This window comes from Scyliorhinus canicula, chromosome 13, assembly GCF_902713615.1.
Source record: "Scyliorhinus canicula chromosome 13, sScyCan1.1, whole genome shotgun sequence".
Classification (NCBI taxonomy): domain Eukaryota; kingdom Metazoa; phylum Chordata; class Chondrichthyes; order Carcharhiniformes; family Scyliorhinidae; genus Scyliorhinus; species Scyliorhinus canicula.
The window spans coordinates 102,115,758-102,138,520 of record NC_052158.1 but is presented as its reverse complement, the minus strand read 5'-3'; the positions used below and the strand labels follow the sequence as shown (position 1 = coordinate 102,138,520).

Below are 22,763 nucleotides of genomic sequence, written 5' to 3'. Positions count from 1 at the left end.
TAGACAATGTCACCATCTACGGCCACGATCAACAGGACCATGATGACAACCTTGCCAAATTTCCCCGCACCGCCACTCTCCTAAACCTACATATAACAAGGAGAAGTGCGTATTCAGCACGCACCGCTTAGCCATCCTCGGCTATGTGGTCCAGAATGGAGTTCTGGGGCCCGCCCCCGATTGCATGCGCCCCCTCATGGAACTCCCCTTCCCCCACTGCCCCAAGGCCCTCAAACGCTGCCTGGGGTTCTTTTCTTACTACGCCCAGTGGGTTCCAAATTATGCGGACAAGGCCCGCCCATTCATCCAGTCCATCCTTTTCCTCCTGATGGCCGGGCTCAACAGGCCTTCAACCGTATTAAGGCCGACATCGCCAAGCCCGCGATGCATGCAGTCGATGAGACGTTACCCTTTCAGTGGAGAGCGACGCATCAGACGTCGCTCTAGCCGCCACCCTCAACCAGGCAGGCAGGCCCGTGGCATTTTTTTCACGAACCCGTCATGCCTCCGAAATTCGGCAGTCCTCCGTCAAAAAAGAGGACCAGGCCATCGTTGAAGCTGTGAGGCATTACCCGGCCAGTAGGAGATTCACTCTCCTCACTGACCAACGGTCAGTAGCCTTCATGTTTAACAACATACAGCGGGGCAAGATCAAAAATTATAAAATCTTGAGATGGAGGATCGAGGTCTCCACCTCCAACTCCAAGATTTTGTATCGCCCCGTAAGCTCAATGAGCCCCCCAATGCCCTATCCCGAGGTACATGTGCCAGCGCACAGTGGACCAACTCCGGACTCTGCACGACAACTTTTGTCACCCGGGAGTCACACGGTTGTACCACTTCATTAAGGCCCACAATCTGCCCTACTCCATCGAAGAAGTCAGGGCCATCACCAAAGACTGCCAGGTCTGTGCGGAGTGCAAACCGCACTTCTACCAGCCGGACTGTGCGCGACTGGTGAAGGCCTCCCGCCCCTTTGAACTGTAGCCACCTGGGGTGGCCACTGCCCAACACAAAATGGAAGATTGCAAGGAATGCAGGGAAAATGGACATGTTGTAAAGCAAACAGCTTGCAAAACGATTGTATATTGGGACTACTGCAGAAACCAGTTTTGACTGTTGCAGAAACCAGACAGCACTGTGAAAAGAAACCAGTTAACATACTAATGAGGCGATACCGGGCGATCCCCAGATACAATGGAAACAAGTTAAACACAGATCGATACATTCTATGGAAGGCCAGACCCTTTGGAGCCAGAGAAGCCCAAAACAATAAGTCCCAAGAACCGCCCCAGCGACCGAGGAACTGCCCCATGATTGGGGGGTTCAAACATAATCGATTGGGAAGAGACCCAATCGATTCCAAGCAGGTAAGGGAGTCCGCCCAAAGGGGCGCAGACCCCCTGGGACTTATAAAAGAAAGGTCCCACACATGGTTCAGTCTCCTGGCTCCTGTCTCCTGATCCAGCCTTCAGACAGCAGCCACCAACAAGTAAGTGCCTCCCAATGACCGCTACCAGAGATAGGCACTCCTGACTCCCTTTTTAATTGATACCAACCTGAAGTCTGCAGACCAGAGCGGAGCAAGAGGCCTTGTTCCCTAACCCAGCAGTTCCTTCGAGATAAGTAATAGTTGTTTAATACTAGGAGTAAGTTTAATCCTTTTAGCGTGTGCATGGGTAGTTATTATAATTGTAGTATAATAAACTCTAGTTGTTTGGACTTACTAATTGGTGAACGGTTTTATTGCTTTGAACTTCACCTTGAAGCCTGTGGCGGTGTTTTAACGGCACCTGGCGACTCCAGAGCTTAGAACAAGAAACAGAGCCAAATTGAGTGTTAAGCACACTCACCCAGAATGAGCAACAGAACGCCTCAGCGTGGACTTCAAAGGGCCCCTCCCCTCCACCGACCAGAACACGTATTTCCTCAGTGTGGTCAATGAGTACTCCAGATTCCCCTTCGCCATCCCATGCCCCGGCATGACGTCTGCCACCGTCATCACTACCAGAAGGATGTGGAGGCTTTAGAGAGGGTACAGGAGAGGTTTACAAGTATGCTGCCTGGCATGAAGGGCATTAGCTATGAGAAGAGGTTGGATATACTCAGTTTGGTCTCATTGGAACGACGGAGGTTGAAGGGCGACCTGGGACCTGGTAGAATTCTACCAAATTATGAGTGGGTAGTCAGAAGCTTTTTCCCAGGGTGGAAGAGTCAATTACTGGGGGACATAGGTTTAGGGTGCAAGGGGCAAAGTTTAGAGGAGATGGCAGGACAGTACTGTGGCAAGCACTGCTCCATCACAGCTCCTAGGTCAATTTCGGATGACTGTCTTGAGTGGAGTTTTCATTTTCTTCTGTGTCTGCGTGGGTTTCCTCTGGGTGCTCCGGTTTCCTCCCACAGTCCAAAGATGTGCAGGTTAGGTGGATTGGCCATGCCAAATTGGCCTTTAATGCCTAAAAGTTAGGTGGGGTTACTGGGTTACGGGGGATAGGGTGGAGGTGTGGACTTAAGTAGGGTACTCTTTCCAAGGGCCGGTGCAGACTCGATAGGCCGAATGGCCTCCTTCTGCACTGTAAATTCTATGATTGATGGTCGAGGGAAGTTTCTTTTACACAGAGGGTCGTGGATGCCTGGAATTCGCTGCCGGAGGATGTGGTGGAAGCAGGTACGATAGTGACGTTTAAGGGGCATCTTGACAAATACATGAATGAGATAGGAATAGAGGGATACAGACCCCGGAATTGTGAAAGGTTTTAGGTTAGACGGGCAGCATGGTTGGCACAGGCTTGGAGGGCCGAAGGGCCTGTTCCTGTGCTGTACTTTTCTTTGTTCTTTGTTCTCCATAACTGGACACAGGTAAATGTAAACTCATACAAATACACTTGTTTCATCTCTGCTGGCCTAGCGAGTTTAAAATGAGGTGAGCAGGAGGACTGTAGTGAGTGAAATCAACTTATTTCTGTTGTTCACCTGTTCCAATTTGCCAATAGACCCGGATTTTGATGGCCAGGTTCCTGCAGTAACCAGGTGTGGGCTTTATAAACAAATGCTAATTGGGATCAGATGGCGTAGTCATTTGCTATTGGCTTTTTAAAAATAAATTTAGAGTACATAGAACTTAGAACAGTACAGCACAGTACAGGCCCTTCAGCCACAATGTTGTGCCGACCATTTATCCTAATCTAAGATCAACCTAACCTGCACCCCTTCAATTTACTGCTGTCCATGTGCCTGTCTAAGAGTCGCTTAAATGTCCCTAATGACTCTGACTCCACCACCTCTGCTGGCAGTGCATTCCACACTCACACCACTCTCTGTGTAAAGCCCCTACCTCTGACATCTCCCCTATACCTTCCACCAATCACCTTGAAATGATGTCCCCTCGTTGTCAGAATATACACCAGTATATCATGGTGCAGACACACACTGATGGACACACACAGGGACCAATCAACATGTACAAACACCGCAGCCAATCACCAGTTAGAATACACACATTATAAAGGCAGAGGGCACCACGGTTCCCGCTCATTCTGGGTGCTGCCTCTGAGTGCAACAAGAACTCATCGAGCCCAGCACAGACTTCCAACACGTGCTGAGAGAATCAACTGGTTCGGACAAGGCTTAAGTCTCTAGTTTAAGTTAGCATCATTTAGACCCACAGTCATCGTGTGTTAGTTAGTTAGAAGTTAGTTAATAAAATTGAGTTGAACCGTCATCTGTGTTGGAAGTGTCTGTTCATCTCTCAAGTCTATACTAGCCAACACTTTACTCGTGACAGCCATTTCCACCCTGGGGAAAAGTCTCTGGCTGTCCACTCTATCCATGCCTCTCATCACCTTGTACACCTCTGTCAAGTCACCTCTCTGCCTTCTTCGCTCCAGTGAGAAAAGCCAGAGCTCGCTCAACCTTTCTTCATAAGACATGCCCTCCAGTCCAGGCAGCATCCTGGTAAATCTCCTCTGTACCCTCTCCAAAGCATCCATGTCCTTCCTATAAATAGGCGACCGGGGCCGGGATTCTCCCCTACCCGGCGGGGCGGGGGGTCCCAGCGGGATGGAGTGGCGTGAACCACTCCGGCGTTGGGCCGCCCCAAAGATGCGGATTTCTCCGCACCTTTAGGGGCCAAGCCCTAACCTTGAGGGGCTCGGCCCGCGCCGGAGTGGTTGGCACCCGCCAGCTGGAGGGAAAGGCCTTTGGCACCATGCCAGCTGGTGCCGAAGGGACTTCGCCGGCCGGCGGAAGTCTACGCATGCGCCGGAGCGTCAGAGGCTGCTGATGTCATCCCACGCATGTGCAAGGGAGGGGTTCACTTCAACATCCGCCATCGTGAAAACTCTGGCGAACGCGGAAGGAAAAGAGTGCCCCCACGGCACAGGCCCGCCGGCCGATCGGTGGGCCCTGATCGCGGGCCAGGCCACCGTGGGGGCACCCTCCGGGGACAGATTGCCCCGCGACCCCCCCAGGACCCCGGAGCCCGCTCGCGCCGCCTGGTCCCGCCAGTAAGGTAGGTGGATTGATTCCCGCCGGCGGGACCGGCATGACAGCGGCGGGACTTCGGTCCATCGCGGGCTGGAGAATCGCCGGTGGGGGGGGGGGGGGGGGGGGGGGGGGGGGCGCCGACAGGCGCGGTGCGATTCCCGCCCCTGCCAAATCTCTGGTGCCGGATACTTCGGGAGACGGCAGGGGCGAGATTCACGCCGGCCCCCGCCGATTCTCCGACCCGGCAGGGGGTCGGAGAATCCCGCCCCTGAACTGGACACAATATTCCAAGTGTGGTCTAACTAGAGTTTTATAAAGCTGCATCAAAACTTCACGGCTCTTAAACTCAACCCCCCTGTTAATGAAAGCCAACACACCATACGTCTTCTTAACAACCCTATCAACCTGGGTGGCAACTTTGAGGGATCTATGTACGTGGACCCCAAGAGCCATCTGTTCCTCCACCCTTCCAAGAAACCTGCCTTAACCCTTTATTCAGCATTCAAATTCGACCTTCCAAAATGAATCACTTCACATTTATCTAGGTTGAACTCCATCTGCCCCTTCTCAGCCCAGCTCTGCATCCTGTCAATGTCTTGTTGTAACCTGCAACAACCCTCAACACTATTTACAACTCCCCCAACCTTCGGGTCATTGGCAAACTTACTAACCCACCCTTCCACTTCGTCATCCAAGTTATTTATAAAAACCACAAAGAGCAGAGGTCCCAGAACAGATCCTTGTCACCGACCTCCAGTACCCAATTATTTTTTTCCAATTAAGGGGCAATTTAGCATGGCCAATCCACCTACCCTGCACATCTTTGGGTTGTGGGGGTGAAACCCATGCAGACATGGGGAGAATGTGCAAACTCCACACGGACAGTGACCCGGGGCGGGGATCAAACCCGGGTCCTCAGCGCCCTAGGCAGCAGTGCTAATCACTGCGCCACCGTACCCCCCAGTTACTATTGCCTTTGCTGGTAGAATGTTGTAAATGCTTAAGGAGCTCCAGTGAGTTACTTGTTAAAAGGAGAAATGGATCTTGGGAGCCCATACAACCATCTGCTGGATAAAACGTTCTTATCTGTTGGTATAAAGAGGGCTACAGCCACGGATTGAACAATCATGTCACTAGCCCATCAAACTGTTAAGCAGCCCATGAATCCTCCCACTACTTCACATTATTCGTCAAAGGGGAATATCATTGTTTCACCCTCTGTTTGGTTGGTCATTAAATGCAGGAACCAGTATGTAACTGGTACCCGCCTCGAGTAACAAATCAGGTCAGTGTAATACTGCTTTGTAATTGCTACTTTCTAACTTTGAGGAGTGAGGCCAGTGTTTTTCAAACTTTTTTCTGAGGACCAATTTTTATCAACTGGCCAACCTCCGGGACCCACGCCGGCCGACCTTTGCGATCCATGCCGGTCGACCTTCGTGACCCACGGCGGCCGACCTTCGCGATCCACGGCGGTTGACCTTCACGACACACGCCGGCGGACCTTCGTGACCCACACCGGTCCACCTCTGCGACCCACGCCGGCCGACCTTCGTAATCCACTCCGCTTGGCCTTCGCGACCCATGCCGGTTGACCTTCGCGACCCACGCCGGTTGACTTATGCGACCCACGCCAGCCAACCTTTGTTACTCACACTGGTCGACCTTCGTGTCCCACATCGGCCGACCGTCGCGATCCACGCCGGTTGACCTCCGCGTCCCACACCGGTTGACCTTTGCGACCCACACCGGCCGACCTTCGTGACCCACACCGGCTGGCCTCCGCGACCCACCATTTTCTCTTGCCTTTAATGCAAGAGGTGAGCCAGCTTGGTCCTAATGATCTCACTCCAATCAGGTTCACAGGAGGAGAGGGCTATGCACAGATTGGGTGCAGGACTCAGCTGGTTCCTTTGTGCCATCTTCATCTTTGTGAGAATGGACAATCCAACCTCGCCCATGTAGGTCATTGTGAAGGACAAAGGCAACAAAGTGCTTGTTTTACTCAGCTCCGGATACTCCTTGGAGACGCTACTCCAGAATGCTGACAGTTCTATTGATTGTGCAGTGTTTTTAATGTGCTGTCAGTCAGTTCAGTCAGCTTCATTTGGAGTCAGGCTTGCCAGTCCATTTCCAGTTTCCTTACTAATGCTGTTTTCTTCTGTCGCAGCAGTTGGTGAACATGTAGGAATTTTGGCTTTGCACTTGCAATTGCCAAACTTTGAATGAGTTTTGGAAAGCTGAAAGTGATCATCATCCTTCCCTTGCAATTTGAGGTTCAGTTCATTTACAATTGAAAAGATGTCTGCAAGGTAAGACATAGTTAGCATCCAAGTTTCATCAGCAAATGAATCAGCCAAAGAGGACAATTTCTTGAGAAGGAAAGCTTGGATTTTGTACCTCGGTTCGTAAACTTCGAGTAGTTCCCCTGTTGACTGATCATTACAGTAACTCTTCAAGCTGATGAAGTCCACCGTCATTGGGATTGACTGGTCACTGTTTCGCTTCAATTCTAAAAGGTCAGCAAAAAACTGATGGCCACCCTTCAGTACACAGAGGGTGACGATGTGATGATTTCCCATGACTTTCATTATATCCTTTGCCAAATGTTTTATTCTGCCCATGATTAAACCATGAGGAATATATACTCGCTCCAAATCATTTAAGTAATATTTAGGGAAGCAAGTCAGATCAAGGTCATAGCCTTGTTCATCATCGGTAGCTGGTTGCGGCCGCATTTTTAAAGCAGCTCGCAGCCGACATTGTTAAGAGCCGGCAGCTGCGGCTGTTGCACGTGAATTCCCGCGATCGGAAACGCCGTGATGGCTGGCTCCGCAACCCTCCTGACACCCGCCCGCGAGTCACAACCCCCACTTTGAAAATGCCTTGTTTAGAACAAAGGGTCAGACAAATGAAGTACAAGTGATGTAGCACAGAGCACGGAAGAAACATTTGGAGCGTCATCACATTGTGGAATATACTACTGGAGTTAATTGTTAATGGGTCTGGGCAGTCAAGGTTTTGAGTGCTGTTGTTCAATGGAAAATATTTCCTCCCAGGAACGATCAACTGAAACAGACATTGTATTAACGTTAAAAGGAGAATAATCTTCTGTTTCCAGCAACGTGGTCAAAATTGGGATAATCCTATCCTTGCTGACATGCTGACATGCATTACCACAGGGCTGAAAATAATTATCAACTGGGGCTTAGAAACCTCCGTGATAACCTTCACTGGGATAGGTATTCAGGATTTGAAACTATGAGGAGAGCAGAAATATTTCTGCACCACATCCAAATGTTTCTTATTAAACTCTTCGGGGGAAGAAGTTCATTTTTCTAGCACAACTATGCATTGCATTGATTCCTCAGCCCCTGGGGATTTGTCACAAGTCTGTGAACACAAGTGAATTTTTCCTCCATTGCGCTCAATGTTCAGATCCCATCCTGCCATCCAAGGTTTTCAGGAAGTTAAATATCAATTTGTCAATTGAATTCACAGAATCGTGGAACTCTATAGCTTAAAAGAAGGTAGTCTAGTCCATTGAGCCAATGCCAGCAGCTTGAAACAGTTAAACGCACTCAGTGCCATTCCCTTTTTCAATTATTTCTCCATTTCCCTTTTAAAAGCTATTACGGATTCTGCTCCCACTATATTTTTCTTCCAACAAACCTGTGCTCAAAAGTCTTGGCAAGGGAATTCTTCGTTTGAAAGAATAAGTGCTGATGCCGGGACTGAATCGCGAGTGTTCTACGGACCAGGAGCAATTCAGGACACGTTGCTGGCGAAGCACCGACGCCACTTGAAACTAGTGCAATTCCAATGTATGTCGGGATGTGATATAACAGGGTCAGGATCAGCACTGGAGAGCCTGAAAAGTAGGGGCTGCATATAGGCACTCCACTCCCCACACACTATCATCCCAACCAAGAAGATGGCACTGGTTGTGCTGGAGCTTGCCCATCCTGTTGATGGGTCAGCTGGGGCCAGAGGGTACCTAAGGAGGCTGGCTTGGGGAGGCACGCGTACAACCCGTGGTGCTAAGTTCAGTGGGCAGTCAGCGGCATGTGCAGCCGCATGGCAATGGACGTCTGTGCCCAGCCACCCCGAACCCCCGGCCCACTGCCTGACTGCCCCCTGCTACTCCCCTGGCCCTGGCAGATGCCCCCCGCCCCTCCCAGGCCAGTGGCACAACTGTCTGCATACAATAGTGATGTTGGACACTTTGTGTAACCCCCCCCCCCCCTCCCACCCCCCCCCCCCACCCCCCCCCCCCCCCCCCCCCCCCCCCCCCCCCTGTGTGGTGGTGACATTGCCCATGAGTGGGGACCCACAAGCTCACTTAAAGATCTGGGCATCCTTTCAAAATGGCAGCCCGATCTCTGAGTTCGCCTCCCCGATGCTGAAAGAAATTTGAAGTGTGGGCTAAACTGGTGAGAAACTCTCCAGGGCCCAAAAAGTGACGGAGGGCGGGATTTACTGACCACCCCACCGTGTGTTGTTCGGCGGCGGGGACGGACCACCAGCAGAATCTACCGCCCGACCGTTGTCAATGGGATTTCCCGATGACAGCACCCCTCGCCGCCGGGAAACCCATGCGCTGGCATGGGACTGGAATTTCCCGCCAGTGGGAACAGCCGGTAAATCCCACCCTAAGTGCCGTTTGATAGAGGTGGGGAACTCGCCGGGGAAACTCTTGAAAAACCCACCACAAATGAACTTAGAAATGTTTCCGTTAAATTCTGTCCCTGAATGGTGTGGGGCACAGCCACCAGGTTGTCATTTCCCCCTGAACTGGCCAATTAATGACCGTTGATTCAGGCTCAACATTCAATTAATGGCACTGGTTAGTTCTCAAAACATGAGAGCCCGTAAGATGTTCTCCAGCACAGAAGGAGCAGCAGGTTGCCTTTTTAGCGAGGAGAGAGAGAGTGAGAGAGATCGCCCACAACAGAGGCATCTTCTCAGAAACAGATTTAGTGTTAAGATTTCAAACGTGCCCCTAACAGCTGGGCCACTATTGTGGAGGGAGAACCACACTTGGATGAGACTGGCAAAATAGAGTGTTGGGTTTTCATCTTGTATCCCGACGGCAGAGTCTGTCCCTGCACAGGTGTCCGTGGAGTAGTCTTTGGTGAGGCCCCCACAGACCGCCAAACCAAAAGGATGTTGGTTAAGAGTTTCAGCAGTCAGAGATCTGAGCAGCCTGCCTCTGCCTCTCATAAAGCCACAGGGGTCTCAACATGTGCACTTAGCAGCAAAAGATAGACTGAAGATTTGTAGTTGCGCAAGGGTTTGCTCATGGGTGTGCGTCACAGAATGTTAGATTGTTATGCTTCTGCTTATGTTTTGAGCCACAAATGTAATTCATTGATAGCAGTTTCCCATTGAGTAAACTTTTGCATGCTGTCTGCCAAGTGACCTTTCCACTTGTAATGAATGGGAAGAGGGATACGTGCCTGTAAAACAAATGCTTTGCTGATTTCAGGACTGTTGTGTTCTTTTGGTGCTTGAAAATAAGCTGCACATTGATTGAAGAACTTACAGTTCACAAACTCTCCCTGGTGAGTTGGGGTGTCTTGATTTCCACGTGTGAGCAGTCAATGACGCCCTGCACCTGAGGGGAAATCAGTCTGAGCTGCTACCGGGGCACCACTCACAGTTAAAGATGAAAAATCCAGTTAAAACAGCTGTTAGTTGCCTGTCAACATATTAAAGATTGACAGCTCGCCTTAGAGGGGATTTTTTTCATGCAGCTTAATATGCTTGGCAGGAGTCCCCATGCCCCCATCCCCATCATAGCGTGTTTCACGGCAGAGAGAGGTAGCCTGCCATTGGTCGGCAGCAGGGTCTGTGACATTATGAGAAATGTACAGAACTGTAAGGGTTAATATTATGTCCAAATCAACCATTAGAGGGAGCTAGATGCAGAACTATATAAAGCATCGATGCTTAGCCTTCTGGAAGAGTGCTGAGGAGAAGGCTAGAGGAAAGACTGTAGGAGAGCTAGTGTGAGTGAGAGCAGATCAGAGTTATTGTATTGGTATAGAGATTAGTGATAGATGAGTGTAGATTATATGTTTATTGTTAATTCTTCATCATATAATAATAATCGATTATTGTCACAAGGAGTTTTCAATGAAGTTACTGTGAAAAACCCCTAGTCGTCACATTCCAACCTGTTCGGGGAGACCGGTATGGGAATTGAACCTGCGCTGCTGTCTACGAGGTCGAATTCAATTAAATAGTGTAAATAAATCTTTACCTTTGTTTAATACAAAAGCTAATGTGGTCTTTGTGAACACTACGCCAACCATCCGAGGATCTGAACCACAAAGAACATCACAGCATCTTCTGATCCCACCGTTGTCAATGGGGTTTCCTGTTTTATGCACCCACCAGCGAGAACTGGCGGAAAATTACAGCCGTTGAGGGCCAATGCATAATTCAGTGGTTTGGAGCTGGCTTCCCAACAGGCTGTTGTTAACTACCACTCTATTATTATTTTAAGTTAAAATTCTCTCCACCCCATATTTCACCCCATTTGTTTCCTCCCTTGTAACCGACTTTTTAAAAATCCAATTTGCTCCCTTCCCCCTAATTCCATTTAGCTTTTGACATAGTTTCCTGTGTGGCACATTGTCAAAGGCTTTCTAAAAATTCACAAACACCAAATAAAGACACATTTTTGGGGTAAGCTTAAGGTAAAATTATTGATATTCTTACCTGTTGCCTTTTCAGGATTGTTACACATGAAGCACTGCCAGACTCCAGCTTCCTCACTGTAACCGAACAAGTCAAAAAATCTCACGTCTTCAAGATGCATCTGCAGCCTGTCCAGATCCTGTTTAAATATTAATATAATTTTTTTCCCGGTTCACAAAAAAGCAAGGACATATTAATCAGTTCACATCCAGTTCAGCGGGAAATTCAGCTAGTATACTCAGGAATTAGGTGAAGAATTCGGACGATTCTATTTATTATACCATTTTGAGGACGAAAAAATGTTGTTGCCATATTCTTCCTCTCAATAGCAGTTGACAAGGTCAGGAATCTCCTCCGGCATCTACACTGAAGCTATGAATTAGCTGCTGGAAGATGTGCAACATCGGCAGAGGCAAAACATCGCCCTTGTAGACCTTGGGCTCGATTCTCTGTTCCCATCACCCCAATGACCACATGTTCATTCTCCCACTGGTCCTTCAGCCAATAGCGCTAGCCCATCCCAGGCAGCGCCCTCTCCTGCCTCCCACAAGACCACCTCGGAAGAAAGCTCTGAGAATGCCACCGTTATAGTCGCAGCACAGCTGTCATCGCCACCCTGCACCAGCGCAGATACACACACCTCGGTGGGACATGTTAGTGGACAGGCTTTGGGGGCCCGATCTGATGAGCACCACACTGCTCCTGATGCACATCAGGTGGAGGCAGGAACCCCCCCTGAGGCGAGACAGCAGTCAGATGGCTGCTGGATCCCCCTGGGTCTCAGCCTGATGCTGAGCCTGTGGTACAGAGGTACTCGGAGCTGATGGAGACGATAGGGAGCAGCCGGGACATTCAGAGGGAGATATCAGCATCACACCAGCAGATCCATAACCACTTTGAGGAGTCTCAGAGGCTATGGGCGCATGAGAAGTCATTGGCAATGTGTAGTACTGAGGCCCACATTGCTAGGGTGGTGACCGCAGTGGGCAGCCTGGTGCACGATGTCAGCATCATGAGTGAAGGTGTCCAAGGCGTCACTCAGTCAGTGACAGCCATGACTGAGGGTCTCGGCAGAATGTCCGACCCGCTGGAGGGATGTGATCCAGTACCAGGCTGACCTTGATGAGCCGCTGTGGGACATGTCCCGCTCTCAGATGGGCATGGCCGAGGCACTGTGGAGCTTGTCCCAGTTACAGGTGGGCATTGCCAAGGCACTGCAGAGCATGGCCCAGTCACTGAGGAGCATCACCAAGGGCGTTAACACGATGTTGCAGACCATGGGGAACCACCAGGGCTGGCAGAGCCAGATGATGCAGGGGCAACCGGGACTCGAACAAGCTGCCGTTCCGTACCAAGGTGAACCCTATTGCCCTATGGGCACCAACTGGGAGGAGAGGGCACTGAGTGCCAACCCGGACCTGTCCCATGGAGTGGCGATGGGGGCCACCAGCTCGCGAGTTCTACCCGTAAGATGAGGCCGTGTCTCGAAGTCAGGACACGGGACAGGGCGGCATGTCTGTGAATGTGCTGCCGGCAAGTGAGCCGGGGCCCTCCGGCCCCCGGGGACATCTGCCAGGGGCATTGAAGACCACGAGATGAAGGCTGCCTCCACCTCTGATGTGCATCCTGGGGAGACACCTAGATGTAACTGTAGAGCTAGGACGTAAAGCACGTTGAAGATCATTGAGGGCACTGGGGGGACGATGGGGAGGGAAGGGTGGGGGAACGGTACCATCGGGAGAGTGGGGATTTGTATCATACGTTACTCACCCTTCTGCACAACCATTATGACGCCTCTGTTACTTTCCTCTGCAATGGAGGCTGACCTCCAATCCCTTAGCCCATCTCCCCAAGCATCCCCCCGTTCCCGTGGCACCCACCCACCCTCCAGTCGTGGACATGTCCCCGGAGCTGGCTCCCATCCCCTCGGTGTTCGGATGCGGGCTGCTGTGTGTGTGTGGTGTTGCCTCCCGCATTGTTCAGGCACAGTGTCCAGGCATCAAGGTGCATTTGGGATGCTAGGCAATGACTCCTACATGCTACATGGCCTGCCCTCCCATAGGAATCCACTTGGATTGTGTGGAGTGCTCACTTAACCATAATTGCCAATTCCCTATTAGCAATGGCCTTCAGCCGCAAGGCCAGAGGCCTCGGCATTTCCAGGGGTTATGGGTGGTTGTTGGGACAGACGGGCCGGAATGGGTAAACATGATCCAGGGATTGGCATGGTGGTGCCGCAAGCAATTGCCCCCCCGTACCTCCCCTTCCACTTTCCTATGATGGCCTATCCTTGTGGAGGGTCCCCCACCTCCAGCCGAAGGTCCCGCAACCCCCACCGAGCACTGGGATGGAAAGTCCAGCACCCCCGGGCTCTTTGCCACCTGCTGCACCCCAATCTGGAAGTCCCCCCCCCCCCCCACAAACCCGGCAACCACCATTTTGGGGAGGGGGTGAGAATAGGGGATGGATGTAATTTGCACATTTATGGTTTACAAAGACAGCTGCATATGTAAAACTACAGCTGCCTTCAGACAGAAGCAATTTTCATTACCAGATGTCCAAAACACAACTCGGGGATTCGGAGTTTTGAAATAAAAGTCTTACAGGCTCCCGGCTGCTCACACTACTGAGTGCTGCCTGTGTCTTTCAAATGCTCAGAAGGCCTCTGGGTATCTAGCAACCCATCCAGGCCGCCCCTCTGGACATCCTCATACCCCAGCCTATCATCCTGGGCCAAGCTTAATCAGGAGTTCACAAGGTATTGGCTCCCCTCAGAAGTGCTCCCCCATTGCAGCAGAAGCAGGGGATCAGCAGAGCTCACCCCAACCAGAGGATACCTCCATTGCGGCCTATGGAACCCTCTCCCATTCTCTGCCCCTTTCAAGGCAGAGGACTCACCAGTGACCTCGACCTCTCCGGATCCCCAGCTGTCTCCTCCTGGTGAGGTTGGCAGTGCTGACTGCCTCTGCCACCACTTCCCAGGCAGTGTTCAGGCGGGCAGGTGTGTGCTTGCGGCCCACGCTGTGGGTCTCCTCAGGCCCCTGATCTCAGCGGCAGGTCTGCTCGGAGCCACCTTGGTGTGCGGTAAGTGGAGCGCTTAAACACAGTCCTGTTGCCAGGCTCTTTGACGCTCATTCTGGCCCCAGCGGTTAGAACGTTTGCTGGGCGGGAATTGCTCGGAATATGCGCCAGCCAAGTGCTGGCCCATTAGCATGTCCTGAATTTCTCCAGAAAAAGCGCCCCCAGTGGGAACGCGGACTGCATGCAATTCAGTCCCAGAATCCACACATATCTCAAACGGAGAATTTCGCCCGAGGTATTCCATTGGGAAAGGCCTGGTGCCCTCTGGGATTAAGAGTAGAAATGAATGGGTGAAGAAAATGGATAAACTCTGTGGAACTATGAAACCTTTTTGAATTTATTGGTTATGGGTGTTGCTGGCAAGGCCACCATGTTTTGCATTCTCTCAGGGTTTCAGGGTTTGAACAGAATGAAGAAGCATTTGACGATGTCGCTTAATGGGCATTAGGTATTGTTTTCAGATTGCCAAGAGTGTTTAGTGGAGGGGGTGGGGGGGTTGGTAGAGTTTGTGTGGGCGAACATGCTAGATAACAATAACTTTTCTTTTTGTTAATATTTTGCAGCAATGTTACTGTGCAACTTGTCGGAGAATTCAGTGTGTAAATTTGCCTTGGGCAGCAGTGCAGAATAGGGGGTAGTGAATTGACACAGCCTGTTTTACACGCCACACAATATTCATTTCCATTGAATGCAGTCGAAAGAAAGCAGACTGTTAATTGACTGCCGTCCATTGTTAACCACCGGACAAGCCAAATTTATATTCCTAATAGTCCATCAATGGGCCCAATGGAAATTCCAATCAAAGATATGCCTGTGAGATGTTGCTGGCCATTTATCTCCTGTCTGCTTGAAAGATGCAACAAATCCTGATGTCTGTGAGGGTGAACACATGTCTATTGTTCTCACCCACCAGCATACAGGGCATTACAACTGGTGAGAATAGAGAAGTGGAGGATAGAGAAGTGGAGGTATAGGTTTATATTACAGCAAAAGGGTAGACAAACCAAATTCATGGAAGGTGCAATCTTGCGTGGTGTATATTTCTTCTTATGGGTGTTTTAACTCTACCATTATTTCTTTGCCAAGATGTATCTGCAGATATTTGCTGCAATCACATAGCTGTGAGATAGAGGCCGCTTGTGTGTAAGTAACCTGAATAATATGTGGCAGTCTGATGTGAGATGTTGTGGTCTTTTCTTGAAAGGCTGTGGAATTAAATTAATCCTTTGGCTGCCCAGGACACTCACCAATGGGAGTACTAATTGTTAACAGCTCGTGTACGGACACTGCTATGTAATTACCAGAGGACAACATCTCAAACAGTGCTTGCAACTATTTGATAAATGGTGTTTGCAGTTGAGCAACCTCCTGGGTTTCTTCCTGGAGCTCTCTACTTGATTCTCCAAACAATTAACGTTGTCCTTGACAGCTTCTTGTACGACATTCAAGTTGCCCAGAATCACAGCACATTCAAGTGTAATGCTTGAACACACTCTGCCCCCCCAGAGATTGTGGGTGTAATATTCACCAGGTCAGCATGAACTTGGAAAAACAATTCTCTCTTGACTTTAGCCAGTTGGCCTATATTAACAGATATTTGTTCTGCATCACTCCAAGACTTGCATTTCAACTGTGCTCGATGAAGCTGAGTGACCCTTTTAGGCTCACATATAGTCAGAGTTATTCCTGCTCATAAGGAGTACATTCATCCCATCAAGTCCGCACCAGATTCCAGTATTGAGTCCAAATTCCAGCATCCTCTCGTCCAAGAGATCTGCACAGAAATCTCCAACTTTAAGCATCACAAGATTTAAAAGTGGCTTAAATCTCTGTAGAGAGTTTGCTACAAATTGTCCTGGGTCTGGCTATGATCTTATGGTGATCTACCATAATTCCATAACATATGTTCATATTGAGAAACTGAATGCTCCTAGCACAATGTGATGTGTTTTGTGAAACTGACTGCATTGCCTTAACATGTGTAGGTGTGCCAGTATGCTCCTCCTGCTCTATTTGAGAAGCCGGGAACGTTCCCACTGCCCGGGGCCAACATATGTGCAGGAACCGTCTCCAGTTGCAGCTCCTGGAAGGCCGGGTTTTGGAGCTGGAACACTTTGGAGAATCTGTGAGGCAGAGAGTATCGTGGATAGCATGTATCAAGAGGTACAGGGAAGGAATGGACGATCACCAGGCAGAGCAAGAGGACTAGGCAGGCTGTGTAGGAATCTCCTATGGCCATTCCCCTGCAAAACAGATATACCGTTTTGGATACTGTTGGTGGAAATGGCATCTCAGGGAAAAGTAGCAAAAGCCAAATGACTTGCACCACGGTTGGCTCTGCTACAAGGGAGAGGTGTACAAGGTGTACGAATGCAATAGTTATCGGCGATTCAATTGCAAGGGGAACATATAGGCATTTCTGTGGTTGCAAATGAGACTCCAAGATGATGGGAGCGATTGAACGGCCTTGTCATGTGCAACTCGATGACACAAGGAGGCTGTTAAATCTCACAAGATTTGCGAGATTTGCGACGTCTGGAACGACTGTCAAGATCTAACGAGATCTCACGAGATATCTCAATCTGGATCTCATTCTTGCTCGGCGAGGTCCAGATTAACATATTCAAATGTACCATTAGTCCATGCTGTGCCTGGGAGACATTGCGATGGTGTCATTTAGCAAACTGATCCACTCAAATGTGAACCAGGAGTAATGACAGCTGAGGAGGTCTCCCAGGCCATTGGAGGCCCCTGGATGGTCAGGCTCTGGCCAGGGTGGCACCCTGGCACTCTCACTGCCACCCAGACACCTTGGCACTGCTGCCTGGGCACCTGGGCTGTACCATCTGGGAACCCTGGCCTTGTCAAGTGGCACGACCGGGGTGCCAGGCTGGCAGTGCCAAGGTGTCCATGTGCCAGGGTCCCCATACATCGGGCCCAAGGGTGCCTTTTGTAGCCACCTGGGGTGGCCACTGCCCAACACAAAATGGAAGATTACAAGGAATGCAGGGAAAATGGACATGTTGCAAAAGCAAGCAGCTTGCAAAAGCGCTTGTGTATTCTGACTGCTGCAGAAACCAGTTCTGACTGCTGCAGAAACCAGACAGCGCTGTGAAAAGAACACGTTAGCATACTAATGAGGCGATACCGGGCGATTCCCAGGTACAATGGAAAGTTAACGCTGATCGATACATTTAATAGAAGGCCAGATTTCTCGGCGCCAAAAGAAGTCCAAAACAATAAGTCCCTAGAACCGCCCAGTGATCAAGGAACTGCCCAGTTATTGGGGAATTCAAATCAATAGATTGGGAAGAGACCCAATCGATTGCGAGTGTATAGAGGGTCCTCCCAGGTGGGCGCGAGACCCTAGGAGAGGTATAAGACAGAGACCCCGACCCCAACTCCCTCTCTCTGCCAGCCTCTCCTTGACCAGCCAGCCTTCCCAGCAGAACACCGTTGCAGCAGAAGAACCTTAAGGAGGAGAGACCTGGACAGTAGCCGCCATCACGTAAGTGTCATACAACGCACGCTACGAGAGTAGACACTCCTGACCCCCTTTAGCCCATAACTACTGGAAGCCTGCGGACCCAGGACAAAGCTAGAGGCCGTTGTTCCCTGATCCGGCAGTCCCCTTATAAGTATTTGGCCTATTAGTGGTAGGATTAGCCTAGTCTTATAGTTTTATATGCATGATTAGTAGATTACTGTAGTATAATAAACGTGTCTTGTTTGAACTTACTAACTGGTGTGTGGAGTTATTGATTTGAACTTGAACTTGAAACTTGTGACGGTATCTTAACGGTACCTGGCGACTCTAGAGCTAAGGAACGAAACAGAGCCAAATTGAGTGTAAAGCACACTCACCCAGAACGAGCAACATTTAGTGGTGACTCCGGCGGGACTCGACTAGAAGTGCCCCCCCCCCCCCACTCCGAGAGAACCCAGAAATTTGAATCTGAAATCCAATTGGGAAAAGGAAAAAACCACAAGTGTTCAAGTAGTTCAAATCAATCCTCATTATTCGGAAGTGTGTTTTTGCATGCGTAACTAACAGGGTTGTAAGGTAAAACCGAGAGATTTTTGTTGCGACAAACTGTCGGGAGTTTGTAATTCGGAACATAGCGAAAGCCGTACCCGTATTTTATAGCATTGCCTTATTATCCCTCGTTCTAAATTTAAGAGAGAATAGGCAAAAAAGAGATGGCCATGCAGGCAATGGAACGCCTCATGAACCCAGAGCAGTTCGTGGTCGCAGCGACCAACAGCAGCAGAGTAGGTCAGTGTCCCGTTTGGAAGCTGGAACTCAGGAAGTACCTCAAAGGGAAAGGATGGCCCCTTTGGAGTGAGTTTTGTTTGAATGAGGAGACAGGTCCCGGGTGTATAGGACATACTCGGTGGGAGAATCTGTCTGAAAGTCACAAGAAAGGTTTGAGTAAAGCACGTAAGCCGATGGCAATTGTGTCCTGCTTGGCACAATTGCAAGGCACAGAGGAGATCATCAGGAAGCTCCGAGCAGAGTTAGAGGAGAAAAACAGAATGAGCAAAGTGGATGTCAGGGACATCGAAAAGGAGAATTTAGGATTAAGGCAATGACTGGCAGATAAGGATAGAGAGGTGGATTAAGCCAAGAGGGCACATCAGTCTTGTCTAGCCCATCTGAGCAGCTCTCAAGTTCAGTACGAAAAAGCCTATCAAGATGTGCAGCATGCAGACTTGATAAGAGAAGAAGCAGAAAAACAGGTAGAGGCACTGAAGAAGCAGTGTAGCGACCTAAAGGCAGCTTTAAGAGCACTCCATGCTGCTACCACTGAACAAAGGCAAAGCACCGTAGACCACGCTAAATGTAGGAAGCAGATTGCGGAGCTGCAATCTCTGCTTTCTGTGCGGAATGGCTTCCAAGAGACCTTTGGGACACAATTAGAGGAAGAGAATGCCCCAGATTGGCAGGAGTTAAGCGAGACAGCGCAGCGGTATGTTCAGGGAACATGTGCGCTAGAAACGCAGCAGAAAAGGAAAGCGCCCCAACCCCCCACAGATCAGATAGCACCCGCACCAATGAACCCAGTCACCACCCAACGAAAAGCAACCGCAGAAGGCGCACCCGAGATCACGTACACCACCCCCTTAACCGTGACACAACTAAGGGACGCGTGTGAGAAAATCACCCCGTTCCTCCCCACTGCAGACCCCCACCAATTCTTCACGAGAGTGAAGCAACAGGCGACCATGTACGGTCTGGATGAGCGAGAGCAGGTTAAGCTCACAGTTTTGAGTTTAGACTTATCAGTTGTAGCAGCCCTCCCCGACCCACAGAACGTTGGAGGAGGCACCCTCGAAGAGATGCATACAGCTATTTTAGACGCGATAGGATACAACAGAGGAGTCCCAGTCGAACGTCTAAATAAGTGTAGGCAGAAAAGGACCGAGCACCCCACAGCATTCGCAGGAAGGCTGTGGATTAATTTCACTGCCGTTTTCGGTGATTTAGACCGTGCACATTTGACCCGAGATAACATGGATAAATGGACCTGCACAATCATCTCCCACGCCACAGATCCAGAACAGAACGTCTGCTCCAATTATGACCCCTCAGAAGAGGCCCATTATGAAAAATGGGTATTGAAAAGATTGTCCCGCGCTTGGGAGCAATCTGTCCACGGCAAAGTAACATTAAAGAACCATGAAGAGGCTCAGGCTGCAGCAGATATCCAAGCAGTGAGAGCGCACCAAAACCCCACATGGGTAAATGAGGGAAAGTACAGCCCCCCACAGAAGTTACAGGAATGTTTTAACTGCGGACAGTTAGGGCATTTTGCTAGGGAATGCAATGCCCCGCAGAAATCTCAGAGAGGCCAGCAGACAGGCACTCTGAACAGGAACAAAGCGAAGCCTATCCATAGTATAGGGACGCAGTCAGGACAGACCAATGTGGACGGAACGGACTGACGGTGTTCGGGCTCCCCCACTTGGGTCTGTGACACCCTCTGGTACCGATCCAGACGACCGGTAGTCACGGCAAAAATTTGGGGAAAGCCCATACAATTACTCTGGGACACAGGAGGGTCCCGCACGACCATTAATTCCTCCACTACACCACAGGCAGACACGTGGCCCACTACAGCCACAATAACCCTCAGCGGCTTTACAGGCCACTCACAGCAAGGAACCATTACAGCCCCTGTACCCATCCAACTAGGGAATATCTCCACCAGACACCCCGTTGTTTTAGTTAATCTGCCCCGCACAGCAGAACACATACTGGGCATTGACGTTATGAATGCCCACAGCCTGTCGTTCGACCCAGTCAATCAGTGTGTCTGGCGAATAATAAAGTGATTTATTTGGGTACAATCATCACGCACGGCAAACGCGAGATCGAGTTCAAAAGAATTGACTCGATCGTCAAATTGCCCCTTCCCCAAAATGTTTCAGCCCTCTGGTCATTTTTAGGACTGGTTGGGTATTGTCGGAACCATATCGATGGTTTTGCGACCAAGGCAGCCCCACTTTCATACCATCTTAAGAAAGGAGCCCCTTGGGAATGGCTTCCGCAGCACACAGAGGCTGTGGAAGATTTAAAGAAAGCCCTTAGCACAGCACCTGCACTACAAGTTCTAGACCCGTTCTCCCCCTATGCAATTGAGGTAGCAAGCACGGATCTGACCCTCTCGGTCATGCTCTTTCAGGAACGGCACGAGCAGCTACGACCAGTGGCTTATGCCTCCAAACTGTTAGACCCAGTAGAGCAAGGATTTTCAACCTGCGAAAGGCACCTGCTCGCGGTGTTCTCATAGAATTTATAGAATTTACAGTGCAGAAGGAGGCCATTCGGCCCATCGAGTCTGCACCGGCTCCTGGAAAGAGCACCCTACCCAAGGTCAACACCTCCACCCTATTCCCATAACCCAGTAACCCCACCCAACACTAAGGGCAATTTTGGACACTAAGGACAATTTATCATGGCCAATCCACCTAACCTGCACATCTTTGGACTGTGGGAGGAAACCGGAGCACCCGGAGGAAACCCACGCACACACGGGGAGGATGTGCAGACTCCGCACAGACAGTGACCCAAGCTGGAATCGAACCTGGGACCCTGGAGCTGTGAAGCGATTGTGCTATCCACAATGCTACCATGCTGCCCATACTGTTCTGGGCAGTACAATACTTCTCTTACATTACCGGACTCAACCCCATCACCATTCTGACCGAACACACCCCCACACAGTTACTTTTAAACGGATGACTGAAGGACGGTTCAGTGAGCCAGATAAGAGCAGCTAGATGGAGACTTCTGATACAGGGACGGGACATAACAGTTAAACGGACCAGGACACACACATTTTTAGCAGACAACCTCCAATACCCAGGACAACCCCATGATTGCGAAATAGTAGCACCCCTCCACAACACAGGACCCTTCATAGCAAAGACACCCCCCAGGAAGATAGGGAATTCAAGCCAGAGCCCCAGCCCTCGGACACGTGTGCACCCCTACGGATCTATGTGGACGGTTCATCCACAGTTTTATATGGCGAACGCATCACTGGATGCGGTATTTATGTGGAAGATGCGCAGGGACGCGCATTAGAGGAGTTATCATTAAAGTTACCCGGACACTTAGGCGCGCAGGCAGCAGAGCTCGCGGCCATAGCATACATAGTTAACCACCCAGATTCGGTCCCCAGCCCAGCTGACATATATTCGGACAGTCTGTATCAGCCTCACAGATTTTCTACCCCTGTGGACGACAAGAGGTTTTGGCTCCGCGGACGGGAAGCCTCTTCCCTCAGCCCCATTACTCCGCCATATCCTAGAGAAAGCAAAGGATAGGACGTATGGCATTATTAAAGTTAGAAGCCACCATCGGTCATCCCCCCCTGGAAATGTGAAAGCCGACGCACTGGCTAAATTTTGGACACCCCCAGCTAGCGCACCAGCTAGCGCCCCTGTCAGTTCAGTTCAGGTCTCACAGACAGACATAGAGGATTTAGTACAGGCACAGAGGCAGGACGCAAATCTCCGGGAGATTTTAAAAGGAAACTTTGTGGCCCAGTACGACAAATTCAAACATGCTTTGACCACACGAGGGTGTGATTATCAAAGACAAGTTGTATGTGGTTCCTGAGAAGGACAGGAATCAAATGATTGCCTTATTCCATGATGGTCATGGACACCAAGGGATCGACCCTACCACAGCCCACCTGAGGCAGCTCTGTTGGTGGCCCAATTTAAGAGACGATGTAACGCACTACATTGAGAACCGTTTGATTTGTGCACAGAATAACCCGGAGAGGTATCCAAAGAAGGCACAACTCTGCCACACTCGCCCCGTTAATGGCCCCTGGACTAACCTCCAGATCGATTTTATAGGTCCATTGCCCCCTTGCAGGAATGGCTATAAATATGTTCTGGTGGTCATAGACACGTTTACGAAATGGGTAGAGGCGTTCCCATCTCGTACAAACACAGCAAAGACAGCCGCAAAGATC

The 22,763-nt window shown here is 50.2% G+C and overlaps 1 protein-coding gene across 4 annotated transcripts in view; it reads right to left on the bottom strand.

Annotated features, from left to right (window-relative positions):
• The window catches only part of veph1 (ventricular zone expressed PH domain-containing 1), a 359,761-nt gene that overhangs the window by 34,405 nt on the left and 302,593 nt on the right, over nt 1–22,763 (bottom strand). For all 4 annotated transcript variants that reach the window (XM_038816020.1, XM_038816021.1, XM_038816022.1 and 1 more), the window contains exon 13: nt 11,212–11,329. In XM_038816020.1, the coding sequence (XP_038671948.1) occupies nt 11,212–11,329 (118 nt within the window). The remainder of the gene's footprint in view (nt 1–11,211; nt 11,330–22,763) is intronic.